We start from the raw sequence: 12,775 nt of genomic DNA on the forward strand, positions 1-12,775 counted from the left end.
ACCTTTCCATAACGAACCTGACCCCCGAACCTACATTTATCTAGTGAAAGTTCCAGGAGGACCAGAACCAGGTCTTACGCCTGCGCGCCGGTCCTAAGGTTTTGTCCTTGACCGGGTCAGAACCTACAGGTCCGGGTAGGAGCGGGCTAGAGGAGAAGCCGTACAGCCGGCTCCGAGACGCTTGAGAGCGCTGTAAGGTTCGGGACTACGGTTCGGTCCGGAGGGTCCAGTTGTTGAAGGCGGGGTTAAAACCGGAACTGTCAGTTCCTGAAAGTTCCTGTTATCCGCTAGCTGTGTTATTACCGCCGCTGACAACAGGTCCGGTCCGGGAGGGTCCAGCTGGACGGTGCGTGTCTGGGCTCGGGTGGGGGGTGGTGGTGGTGGTGGGGGTTTGGAGACAGGGGGAGAGAAAGACAGCTAACGGGAAGTGCGACGGACAGGTTACGCGCACGCGCGGTAAAGTTTTCCCCCTGCCACTCGTTTAAAAGTCAGCGGACAAAAAAGTTCTGCCGAAGGTCAGTCCGACCCAACGAGCTCGGTTCTGGAATTGTGGGTCAGCTGCTGAGTCCATAACGGACTAACCTTCAAGCCTGTCTCGGTTTCTTGTGTTCACGTACGCGCACGCGCTCAGAGTCCTGCTGAGAGAAACCTGGAGTCCGTTTGGACTCCTTTCTGATGGAGGTTCTCTTCATGTCCTCTGGGTTCTGCAGTCAGGGACATTCTGTCTCACTGTGACGCATTTGTTATTGCTGTGAGTCCCGATCGACTGTCCCATTCTGGACCCGATCAGCATCAGCTCTGTGGAGACTCTGTCTGTGGTTCTGGACCGGTTCACCTCTCTGAACAGTTGTGTTCAGAACCTGCCTCACAGATGACATAAAGGTCCACTGGTCTGCAAGTGTGATGTAGCCTCTGACCTGTCATGTTCTCACCTGTGCAGGTGGAGGCAGACGGATGTCAACATGTGTCCTTGACAACGACCTTTGACCTCTCCTTGTGGCCGGCCCTCTGACTGGTCCTGCTGATGGCTTTCAGCATGCAGGTGGCCTATGAGAAGATGCCAGCTCAGCTGAGGCGGAGCTCCAGGCTCAGGAAGCTGTCGGCCCTGCTGCTCGCCGCCTATGCTGTCCGCAGACTTTCTCCGTACCTGTGGAGACGGTTGCAGGTGAGGCGCACCTGCACAGACAGAGGACACAGCGCCGTTGAACCGGTCTGTCTCAAACTCGCTAGAACTTTATCAAAAGAAAAGGAATAAAGGTTCAAAATGTACTGCTTGGAGGGAGTTTTTTTGGTCCACATGCACTCTTAATTAATTTAAGCTAATCTGGTTACATATCTGGACTGAATTAGAGTCCAAACTAATAAAGGGTCGTCTTCCTTGTGTAAAGGCTTTGACTTGACCTTTGCTGTGAGCTGGAGCTCCATAAATAAACTGATTAGCTTTGAGTTCTTGAAATGTTCATAAAGTGTTTTGCTCAAAATAACCGGTCTGACCTTACTTTAACCATCATCACACATAAGTACAACATGCATTACTATTGTACTATTCACTTCTACCATTTGTGCAATGCAAAGGTTTTATGATTCAGATTGGCTAAAGCGCTTGCTTCAACTAAATGACAGTTTGCCTTGACGTTTAACGTCTATCAAGCTTCTTATTATGCAGTTGGATTTGTTTACAGAGACTCATCTCCTTCCTGTTTTCACATGGATGGTGGCAGAGACACATGCTTTATAAACAGTGTAATCGAGTATATTAACATATTACTTGTAGTGAAATGCATTACTAATACATTAATTCTACGCTTGACACGTTCAGTAATGCCTGTATTACACCCATTGACTGTAAATGAGAGCCGGTTGAGTGACTCCTCCCCCTCATGTTCCAAACAGGAAGTGGTTCCAAGAAGCCAAAATCCTTCTATAGAGAAATAAACAGCTGGTACTCAGTCATTCTATTGTTCAGGATAAACATTCTTGTGCTGATGCCTTTTTTTAAACATGTTCTTTTTAATGCTCTTTTCATTTTTGTTTCTGTATTAAAAGTTATTCAAGTTTATAAACTGACCAATTAGATGCCTTAATGAAAGTATGTGGTCTCACGTTCAATATTCTAACTGATTGACTGACAGATTGTCCTGAGCCGGCAGGACAATCTGTACATCTACATCTGTCATCATATTGGTGGTAGGGGTGTGGACTTTTAACCCTTGTGCTATCTTAGATGACCCCACCCTTCCATTGACGTGTTCTCCCTACCATGACAAAGGTGGATAAAGGTGGAAAGATTTCATGTAATCCATGGACACCAGTGAAGATCACAAATCATTGAAGAAGAAAGGTTCAGAGCACTGTCTAGTGGGTCTAGATGACCCAACTCCCAACGTTAAAGTGCCTAGGATAGCACAAGGTTTAACAAGCCCACTGTTGACTCGACCAACTTGGACCAATCACAGCCACGAATAAAAAGATTTGATCATTTGCAACGTTTGATTGAAAGATTTTGTGTAGCCCGCTTTTCAAGCTTCCTACAACCTCACTCCTGATTCACATGGACTTAAAGAGCCTAGATCATGCTGTTCGTAAGCCTTTCAGATAAAACTATATTCATATATATGATCATTTTTTACCTTTGGCACACTTAAGAACAATTTCTTAAACAAAATAACTGTTTTTTTCCTACACGGAGGTAACCCACCTTTCTCTCCTTGAGGGTGTCGCCCGTTTGATGACGTCAACTTAGAGCCGGCCTCAGCAGCGTTTCTATATTTTGCCCACAAAGACAAGCAACAGCCGTTCCTCACTTTGTGATGTCACAATGTGAGAACCCACTTGTTTTTGTGGATTGGGAGGGGCCGGGCCTCAGAGAACAGGGTTTTAAAGGACTACTCAGAAATACGTAAACGGAGCAAAATACCACTTTGGGATTGTTTTTTTGTGAGAAATGAACATTATAATAAGAGTCAGAATCAGCTTTATTAGGCAAGTACAGTGCATTTACAAGGAATTTGACTTTGGTGTCTTGTGCAAAGAACACAGTTTATATATAAATTCCTATTCAGACTAGCATCTGTGCATTCCTGAGCCAACAGAACACGGGTTAGTTGCAGGCCAAATGTCCAGAGGTCTGGGACACACACATCAGGCGGCCTTGTTTTCTATTTCAGAGAGCTCCAGCTGGGAACAAGGAGGGTGGAGCTAAATCTGCTGTGGGCGTGGCTGACAGTGCAGAAGAGAAGAAGAGGAAAAGAGACAGCAAGTGTGTACATGCGTTTGTGTGTGTGTGTGTGTGGAGTTACAAGTTGTTAGAAAGGCGTGCTGGGATGTATGCGGATGTGTGTGCATGCGTTTGTGTGTGTGTGGGTTTAAAGTGTGTGTTGGAGACGCCTCACTCTTGCACGGTTTCTGCCCTCAGGTCTGTGTCTGTGAATAGAGACTTCCTGCTTCGACTGTCCCGCCTCCTGAAGCTCTTGTTTCCCCGGTTGCTGAGTCCAGAATGCGGCCTGCTCGCCCTCCACAGTCTCACGCTGATGTCCAGGACCTTCCTGTCCATATACGTGGCGTCTTTGGACGGTTTGTATCTGTCGTCACCTGCAGTCGTCGCTAAACTTCATCCAGCCGGCTTCAGGTCAAGCGTTTGAGTAGAAAAGAGTTTTTCTTCACTAATGCTGAGTCATCTGTGCTGGAAGCGCACACTCCCTTGTGCGGTTCCAGTGTGACCTCAGATTGAACAGAGCAGACGGTGGCGTTGACCATAAAGGATCTTCCTGTCAGTCATAGCTCCGCCCTCTGACACAGTTCAACATCCTTCTCTGCTAAGGTCACACGCTTGCCTTGCAGAGAGGATGGCCGACCAGACTGGCAGATTTGAACCCTCAGCTGAAAAAGTAATACGTGTTATTGATCTGTGATCACTAAAGTCGGCATTGATCTCTCAGGTGTCATCGTCAAGTGCATCGTTCAGAAAGACCCTCAAGCTTTTGTGCTGCAGCTCTCCAAATGGCTGCTGGTCGCTGTTCCAGCTACCTTCATCAACAGTGCAATCAGGTTCCTGGAGGGTCAGCTTTCCCTCAGGTTTAGGAGCCGGCTGGTCAACCACGCCTACCAGGTGTACTTTGCAAACCAGGTAACTTGCTGCTGTTGACAAAGGTCACCCACACTGATTGACACGTCTCATGTCAAGTCTGGTCAGAGACAAGCACATTCAGCCGTCTGTCCGACAGAAGGTCACCTTCACCTGCTAGCGTGCTATAAACAACCTAAAACAAAAGGTTTTCAGATTTATGCTGACATTTCTCATCCGTTGGTGTCTGACATGTCAGACTCTTTTCTTTCTGACATGCTCTAATCTGACACATTTTGTTTTAGAGAGGATTTTTCGTTAAATCATATTTCTCCTGGTTCAGACCTGCTCACAAAAATACAACAGCTGGTGGACAAACGACCCGGAGAGGTTCTTCACGATGAGGCTTTTTTTCACTTATAATTCATCATGTGCTGTCTTTTTAGAAGAACTTTCCATCCCATAACAGACTCTGGTCTCCGTTCACGGCCGCAGACACGCCCCCCTCCGCGCGTTCACGCTGCTCTCTCGCACATCCCAACGGTGTTAAAGGCACCACGACTATCTTAGAACATAATAGTTATTTTACAAAACCACAGAGAGCCGCAGCACAGAGATGAAAGAGCCGCATGCGGCTCTGGACCCGCAAGTTTCCGACCCCTGAGCTAGATATAATTGGGCTCACCTCCATGCACAGCCTGGGCTCTGAAACTCAGTCCCTTAAGAGGGGTTGGACGCTCTAACAATCTGGTGAGAGGCCCCATCTCAGCCTCCAAGTGTTGAAGTTCACCCGGTGGACAAGAGGGTCATATCCCTTCACCTGCGGGTGGGGAACGGGACTCTGACTGTGGTTTTGGCGAACCCGGCCTTCTCGATGTCTCTCGAAGGGGTACTGCTGAAAAGTGCCCCAACGGGGGACTCCATTGTCCTTTTAGGGTACCTCAATCCCCTAACCGCGCCCCCTGCTGGTTCATCACAGCAGTGATCAAAAATCCCACACCGTCACAGCTCTAATGTACACCGCTCACCTGATCTGGACATAAATACCCTCAAAAGCTGACAGTCTGCAGTTAAAGCACATCTTGTTCGTTTCATTTCAAATCCATTGTGGAACCTTCTTTTTCCACCTTCAGACTTGTATGTAGAACCTCCGTGTTGGGGGTCTGTTAGTGGGTGGGACATTACCCTGACGCCGCCTCTTTTTGTGTCTGCAGACATACTACAGGGTCAGCAACATGGATGGCCGTCTGTCCAACCCTGATCAGTCTCTGACAGAAGACATCGTCATGTTTTCTTCCTCCATCGCTCACCTGTACTCCAACTTGACCAAGCCCATCCTGGATGTGGTGGTCACCTGCTACACGCTTCTCAGCACTGCTCACGCCAAAGGTATGTGGTGCGTGTGATGAGTTACATGTGTTAGCTGGAATGCCGCCGTTCATCCTCACTTCTTCACTCTGCAGGGGCGAACACCTCATGGCCTGCTGCCATCGCTGGCCTGGTGGTGGTACTCACAGCTAAGGTGCTGCGCTCCTGCTCGCCACACTTCGGGAAGCTGGTGGCTGAGGAGGCTAAAAGGAAGGGCGACCTGCGCTACATGCACTCTCGCATCATTGCCAACTCAGAGGAGATTGCTTTCTATGGTGGACACAAAGTGAGCGCCTCCTTCTGGACAAAGCAATGTTTAGCTGGAGTTTTATCAGGCAGAAAGGTTCCCCAGCATCACTATGTGGTTTGATGGGTTTGCAGGTGGAGATGGCCCAGCTGCAGCAGAGCTACCGGTCCCTGTCCACCCAAATCCATCAGATCCTTCTGAAGCGCCTCTGGTACATCATGCTGGAGCAGTTCCTCATGAAGTATGTGTGGAGTGCCTCCGGCCTTGTGATGGTAGCTGTGCCCATAATCACCGCCACGGGATACTCAGAATCTGGTAGAGCTTTGCTGTGTGAGGCTGGGCAGATCAGGATTTGGGAGTGCGGCATGTCACCTGTAACCTGATGTGTGCAGACTCGGAGGAGGTGAAGAAGGCAGCGATGGTGATGAAGGAGGAGGAGCTGGTGAGTGAGCGGACGCAGGCTTTCACCACAGCCAGGAACCTCCTGAACGCTGCTGCCGATGCAGTGGAGAGGATCATGAGCTCCTACAAGGAGGTTTGTGTCTTCATCTGCTGTTGTTGAGCGACAGGCGCCTTCAGGACTGAGCGCACATGTCTGGCCTCGGCACAGGTGACCGAGCTGGCAGGGTACACCTCCCGGGTCTCCGAGATGCTGGATGTGTTTGAGGATGTTAGTCGAGGAATTTACCGGCGGTCTGCATACAGAGAAGAGGAGTCCTCAGGAACAGGAGGAGATGAGGTCCAACCCAGGCAGAGAGTCTGCGGTCCGCTGGAGATCAAAGGTAGGTTCAGAGTGGGCTCAGCTGTTAATGTGGGTGGAGACGTTGGAGATGAACACTGTGTGGTGTGCAGGTCAGGTAATCAGCGTGGAGAAGGGGATTCGCTGTCAAAACCTGCCAATCATCACACCGTCCGGGGATGTGGTGGTGTCCAGCCTGAACATCCAGGTAATCTAAACACATGCGCCTCACTTGGTGCAGACAGGTGAGGTATTTTTGCAGTCACAAAATGCTTCTGTAGAGCTTCTCAAAAAGATAAACCTGGTCTCTCTACGTCACTGTGTCTTCTATGTGTTGTAAATGAGATATGCACTCAGTGCTTCCATGTAACAGTCGCTCCTCTGCGGGAGCGTCAAGTTTTTGAACACTTTTGTCCATTAGTCCATAGAGAGTCATTAGTCCATAGAGAGTCACCTGACCTGGTCGTGACCTGGACTCGGCACAGATGTAGTCACATGTTTGTGTGCCTCAGGTGGAGGAGGGCATGGACGTCCTCATCACAGGTCCAAACGGTTGTGGGAAGAGCTCCCTGTTCAGAATCCTTAGTGGACTGTGGCCTGTTTATGGAGGAGTCCTTTACCGACCAGAACCACAGCACATGTTCTACATCCCACAGAGGTGGGTCTGCTGTGGCTGCAGCCCTGGACACCCTTACCTTTCCCTTCCCAGCTGTTGATGGAGTTTCTGTGCAGGCCCTACATGTCAGAGGGGACCCTCAGAGATCAGGTGATCTATCCAGACTCGGTGGAGGACATGCTTCAGAAGGGGGTGACTGACTCAGCCCTGGAGCAGATCTTGAAGACAGTCCACTTGCTCTACATCCTGGACCGAGAGGGAGGTCAGTGTGAGGTGGACAACGTCCAGTGCATTGACATGAACACACGTCCAGTCAGCAGTGTGTCTTGTGTGTCAGGATGGGAATCGATCAGCGACTGGAAGGACATTTTGTCTGGAGGAGAGAAGCAGAGGATGGGCATGGCCCGCATGTTCTACCACCGGTAGGAGCCATTCTTGAGCAGATCAGTCACTAGAACGCAAACATTTGGTAAAGTGACAAAGCAAAGTGACCGGCTCTGTAACCATGCACCTCAGTGACGTGCGGTGAGGTTAATGACTGGTGAGGCACTGAATCCGATTTACAATGAAATCAGATTTACAATGAAAGAACTAAATATTTCACCTTTCATCCAACAGCAGCTAACAGCTCATAAAATACACACAAGAATTCTCTACAGAGAATACTTCTTTTATAGACATGGATAGAACTCTCTTATTTTTGTATAAATTATTCATTATATACTGTAAACAAATTAAAGTATACAGATGTGTTCAGCACACATTTGACCCTTAGTAACAAGTTCTAGTATTTTTCCAACTTCAAATTCTTGTGCTTAATCAGTGTTACTAAATGTTGTCTGTAAAATTATGATAAAAATAAAAATAACTTATTTTACCTACATTTTTCCCCACTTACTCCAATGTTATTTTAAAAAAAAACAACATTGAAAAACGTGTTTGGCCTTACTTTTTGAGTCCATGTGTCGATCCTTCTCCAGAAAAAGCTCTATTTTTTTTAAATAAACTTTATTAACAATATATTGCACATACAAAATACCAAACACAAAACTCCACACTGTGTGCAAAATACAATCTTCACGTTCGCCAGGAGAATGAACAAAAAACCATAATAATAACAATGTAAAACAGGTTATGCAAAAATAAAACAAAAATAATAAGGCAAAGGAATCTGTTAAAGTTTCAGGAGAGACCATGTTTCAACTGTTCTGACAGCTTTTTTGTTAGTGGAGGATTTAATTCTGTTCACATACAATACCTTTTTTTTTTGAAAAACATAAAACACTGTTTTTTTGTTGGCATATTTACACTTGCGAATAAAATATTTAGCCGTAATTATAAGTAAATTAACTACATATATTTTCTCTGCATTAAGTCTCCCTTGTGTAAAATATCCAAAAATAATATGCTCATAAAATAATCTATAATCTTCACATAGATGAGTTCTTATAAAATGTATCACATCTTTCCAAATTAGTTGAGTGAAGGAGGAATACTAAATAAGATGAGGCACAGTTTCTGGTGAGGAATGACAAAATGAACAGTTTATGTCCAGATCTTTTTTAAACTTGGTAAAGAAATGTTTCACTGGATAAAATTTGTGAAGAATTTTGAAAGAAATTTCTCTGATTTTATTGGTGATGAAATACTTTTGTGGCAGGGTCCAAACGTTTTCCCACTGAATTCTACATCCAAAGCTGTTCCAGTATGAGATAACATACGGTTTTGTGGCAATCTCATTTTGAAACAGAGAACGGATCAGAAAAAGCTCTATGATCTGTTGTAAAGTCTTCCTTATTTTCCTTTAGTTTATTTGAGTTTCTTCTCTCAATGGAGACAAAGCAGCTGTCAGCTCATGTCTGCCCCCTGCAGGTGAGGCATGCCTCACCTGAAGCTTTTCCTGTGGGCGGACAGCAGCGTTTTGACCGCACGTCTCTGTTAACATTGAGTCCTGCCGTCAGACATGAGGCACAGCGCTCCAGAGCCTCACCTCCGTCTGTGATGCGCAACACTCAAATTCGGCGATTTTAACCTCAGACACTGTGGGAAACATGTTGACTTGACTGAAAATGTTTATTTAACACAGATAATATTTACTTAATTTACCTTTTTCTATTTTATCACGGTTATGACAGGTGAGGCACTGCCTCACTTGCCTCACCTGACCGCACGTCACTGGTGCACCTGCATCTGGCCTCCAGTCTAACTTTAGCTCAACTCCAGTGCAGTTTTAAGACCCACAGAAGCTCTGGAGCCCTTGGTGCTCATCTACCTCTGCTATTGATTTCTCTCTTTCTTTGTGTTGGATTGTCTCTCCCCCAGCCCGCGGTACGCCCTCCTGGATGAGTGTACCAGCGCCGTTAGCATCGATGTGGAGGGAAACATCTTTCAGGCCGCAAAGGATGCTGGGATTTCCCTGCTTTCCATCACCCACAGACCCTCCCTTTGGTTGGTGACTCCTGAACACCTTAGTGCTGTTTATGTCACTCAGATTGAAGATCTCCTGATGATCACTGCAACATATCTCAGATAAGAGGCTGTCAGCCTGAACACCCAGTCCCCGTTCTGTGAGCTGGTGTGGCCTACAGGGGGCAGCAGAGCTCAGCGTCTTCTCTTGCTCACCTTCCTCTTCATCTGACAGGAAGTACCACTCCCACCTGTTGCAGTTTGATGGTGAAGGAGGGTGGAAGTTTGAGCCGCTGGACGCCTCCACCCGTCTGTCACTGCAGGTGGGTCCCTCTTTGCTGGTGTCATGTGACACTGAGCCTGATGGTTGATTGTCCCACTAGAGCGGATCCAGGTCAAGTCTCCACCCTCTTATCCCAAACTTGACAAAAATCAGGAAGAACCAAATGTTGCAGCACTGGAGGCTGATTTTAGTGGTTTCCCACTGACTCCTATGCTAAAAGGTTAGCGTTTATGCTACAGTAATTATGATAGTAAAGTTGATTTTTACAGCCCATTTCACAGACATGAGTCACAAAGGGCTTCACAATAAAAACAATATAAAAACACAGCAGCAGTTTTAAAAGCACATAAAACGGAGCAGCCAGCCAGACTACTGCCCGTTTAATGGGAATGGAAAGCTTGTTTTATAGAAAGGGGCTTACTTTTTAAATGTGTCAACAGAGTTCAGTGAACAAAGGGAAAGTGGGAGGAGCTTCCACAGTTTGGGAGCCACAGTTTTATAGGAACAATTCCCTTCAGTTGTGAAGCGTGTACTGCGGACCATCAGGAGGTTTTGCCCCAGCCTTCGGGAGGGGGTACAGGGCTGGATGAGGTCTGAGATATGGGAGGGAGCACGTCCACACAGAGCTTTGGAGGTCAGGATTAAGATTTTAAAAGGTATTAGAAAGATTGAAGACAGTGAAGAGACTTTAAAACAGGGGGGGGGGGGGGGGGGGGGGGGGGGGGGGTTAGAGTTCTGGATCAGCTGCAGACGGTTCGGTTCCTTCTTGTTCAGTCAGGTGAACGGGGTCCAGACGTGAGGACGATCATCTCTAACTCATCTTTAGGTGTCATAGATCTGAGTCTAGAGGTGTTGGAAATAGATATTGATATTATAAAAGAGGGTTCAGCAACATTTAAGACACGAAGTCCCAATTCAAAGTGTTCTCCTTAACAACTGTGTCATCTGCTATAATGCAATAGATCTGAAATGTTGTTGATGTAACAAACTGCAGGTCAAATAAGTTTTTTAACATATTTTGGCATTGACTCCAAAAAATACTTTCATACCAACATTGCACAAGGAAAATAGGCCAAAGTTGAAAAAATAGAAAAAAAAGTATTGTAACTATGTTTGTTTGAAACATTTGTAGTTTTTTGATACAATAAGATGTTGTCAGAACAAAACATGGTATAAATGTGTAAGAACTTCACAACCATTCACATGAAAAAAACAGCGTATTTTGGTTTATTTATCTCTTGTTACATTTGGAGACAGGCCCTAAATAACTTAATGTAAGTTCATTCTGTGATGGAGCTTTTAATACATGTAAAATTAAATTTTTTCACTTTTTCCTTAACATACTAATCATAGTCAAATACATTTTCCTCAATCAAACATCTTCATTATTCATATTTTTCATCCTCAGTAAATGGAGTGGTGGTCATCTGTAGTTTGATTTTAAAACTCCACATTTCATTTTTGGCAGAATAGACAGAAAGTCTGGGTTTAATCTGACCTTGATTGGTTTTTATTCAGCAAACTGAACTTATAACTTCCTAAAGATCAGCCGCTACGCGGCCAGAAACGACCCAAATGACAGCTGAGCAGTCATAACATGCAACATCTCACGTTCCATGCAGACAGCCGCTCATGTCGCTCCGCCTGTCATCTGACTGGAAACCGTTTCAGACACACGGTCATCGTTACAACGTTTTCTCTTCACCGCGGCAAACTTCTGTTTTTCATGCAGTGCGATTGATTCAAATCAGCCGTCCATGAAGGCTGATGCAGAAAAGTGGCAGTATTTATATAGGTGGGCGGGGTCACAGTAACAGCGCTGCGTGATTGGACCCCTTGGTTATGGCAATCAAATCTGAAAAATACAGACAGACGACAGTTTGTTGTTGTCACGCCCCCGTGTGCCGCTGACTTTCCCTCCACATACAAGCTGTGGCACACGGCCCCCAGTTTGCCCATCCCTACTAAAGATTAAACACCCACTCCCATGAAAATGGCGTTTTTGGTGTTTTTATTTAGCGTGCTCGTGTAGCATTTTTCTCATGACAGAGGACACATAGTAGGAAAATAAGATTAAAACTACTTTTCTGATTTTTTCTTTATTCAAATCTTGGTGAATCAGGACCAGACGAGTTAATGCCTTTTGAAAAAGCTGGGAGCAGAGACATGGAAGTTACTTCCAGCTCTGCTCCATTCTGATCATCCACCTGCAGACAAATAGATCCATGAACGTCTTTGTTTTCCTCGTCTGAGCTGGAATCTGGATCTAAACTGAACGACTGGATAGATCTGAAATTGCTGCCATTTTTGTTGCACCAGTGATGTCAGCCTGGGGTTGTGAGGGGCTGTAAGCTAGCGGGAGAGAATGTAAACAAAGGGATGATGGGAAGGCCTTCTCTGCACCAACAGTCCCAACCACAACTTAGAGGTGAATTTCTGCTCTGCAGAAACTACATCCTAGAAAACGACACAGGTTTTTGGATTTTGGCTGAAAACGGCATCATCAGAATTAAAAGACCACTGGGAACGTTTTTAAAAAAGATGATCGTAGTGGAACTTTGAAGTGTGGTCTGGGCTGGGTTCTTCTTTAAATTTTCTTTTTTTTCTTGGGAAATTTCAAAAAGGTGCTTTTTAGAACAAAAAAAAGGATTTGTCTTTCATTAGAACTCAGATTTATGTATTTTAAAAAGTCAGTCACGGTGGGCGGTCCCAACACAGCGCCAAATATAATTTTGCTCCTCCCACTAACCATTTTGGAACATTGTTGAGGTGGGCGGAGTAAAGTTTGTGTTCAATGATTGATGTGAGAGTTTATTTGTTAGTGTGATTGTCTGCGATTCAGACCTGGCCTGTGGTTACCATGGTAACCACTGGCTCTGACCAATTGGGGGGGGGGGGTTGTGCATGAGTGTGTACTTTAGTTTAGAGCATTTGCATCTGTGCACACATGGGTGTGTGTGTGTGTGCATGAGCGTCCCTTGTGATTGTGTTTTATGCATGTGTGGTTTTTGTGTGTCTGTCTGTGTTGGTCTGTGTTTGGGTTCTGTGTGCTT

The 12,775-nt window shown here is 45.9% G+C and overlaps 1 protein-coding gene across 1 annotated transcript in view; it reads left to right on the forward strand.

Annotated features, from left to right (window-relative positions):
- Window positions 1–12,775, forward strand: part of LOC101166202 (ATP-binding cassette sub-family D member 1-like) — a 20,449-nt gene continuing 7,674 nt past the window's right edge. The window contains exons 1-16 of the mRNA XM_023957033.1: window positions 1–346; window positions 941–1,165; window positions 3,168–3,259; window positions 3,416–3,573; window positions 3,939–4,126; window positions 5,278–5,452; window positions 5,527–5,717; window positions 5,813–5,993; window positions 6,071–6,213; window positions 6,289–6,460; window positions 6,531–6,625; window positions 6,930–7,075; window positions 7,150–7,295; window positions 7,371–7,455; window positions 9,356–9,481; window positions 9,675–9,762. Of these exons, the coding sequence (XP_023812801.1) occupies window positions 1,025–1,165; window positions 3,168–3,259; window positions 3,416–3,573; window positions 3,939–4,126; window positions 5,278–5,452; window positions 5,527–5,717; window positions 5,813–5,993; window positions 6,071–6,213; window positions 6,289–6,460; window positions 6,531–6,625; window positions 6,930–7,075; window positions 7,150–7,295; window positions 7,371–7,455; window positions 9,356–9,481; window positions 9,675–9,762 (2,127 nt within the window). The 5' untranslated portion in view covers window positions 1–346; window positions 941–1,024. The remainder of the gene's footprint in view (window positions 347–940; window positions 1,166–3,167; window positions 3,260–3,415; window positions 3,574–3,938; window positions 4,127–5,277; window positions 5,453–5,526; window positions 5,718–5,812; window positions 5,994–6,070; window positions 6,214–6,288; window positions 6,461–6,530; window positions 6,626–6,929; window positions 7,076–7,149; window positions 7,296–7,370; window positions 7,456–9,355; window positions 9,482–9,674; window positions 9,763–12,775) is intronic.

This window comes from Oryzias latipes, chromosome 7 (genome assembly GCF_002234675.1).
Source record: "Oryzias latipes chromosome 7, ASM223467v1".
NCBI classification, from domain to species: Eukaryota; Metazoa; Chordata; class Actinopteri; order Beloniformes; family Adrianichthyidae; genus Oryzias; species Oryzias latipes.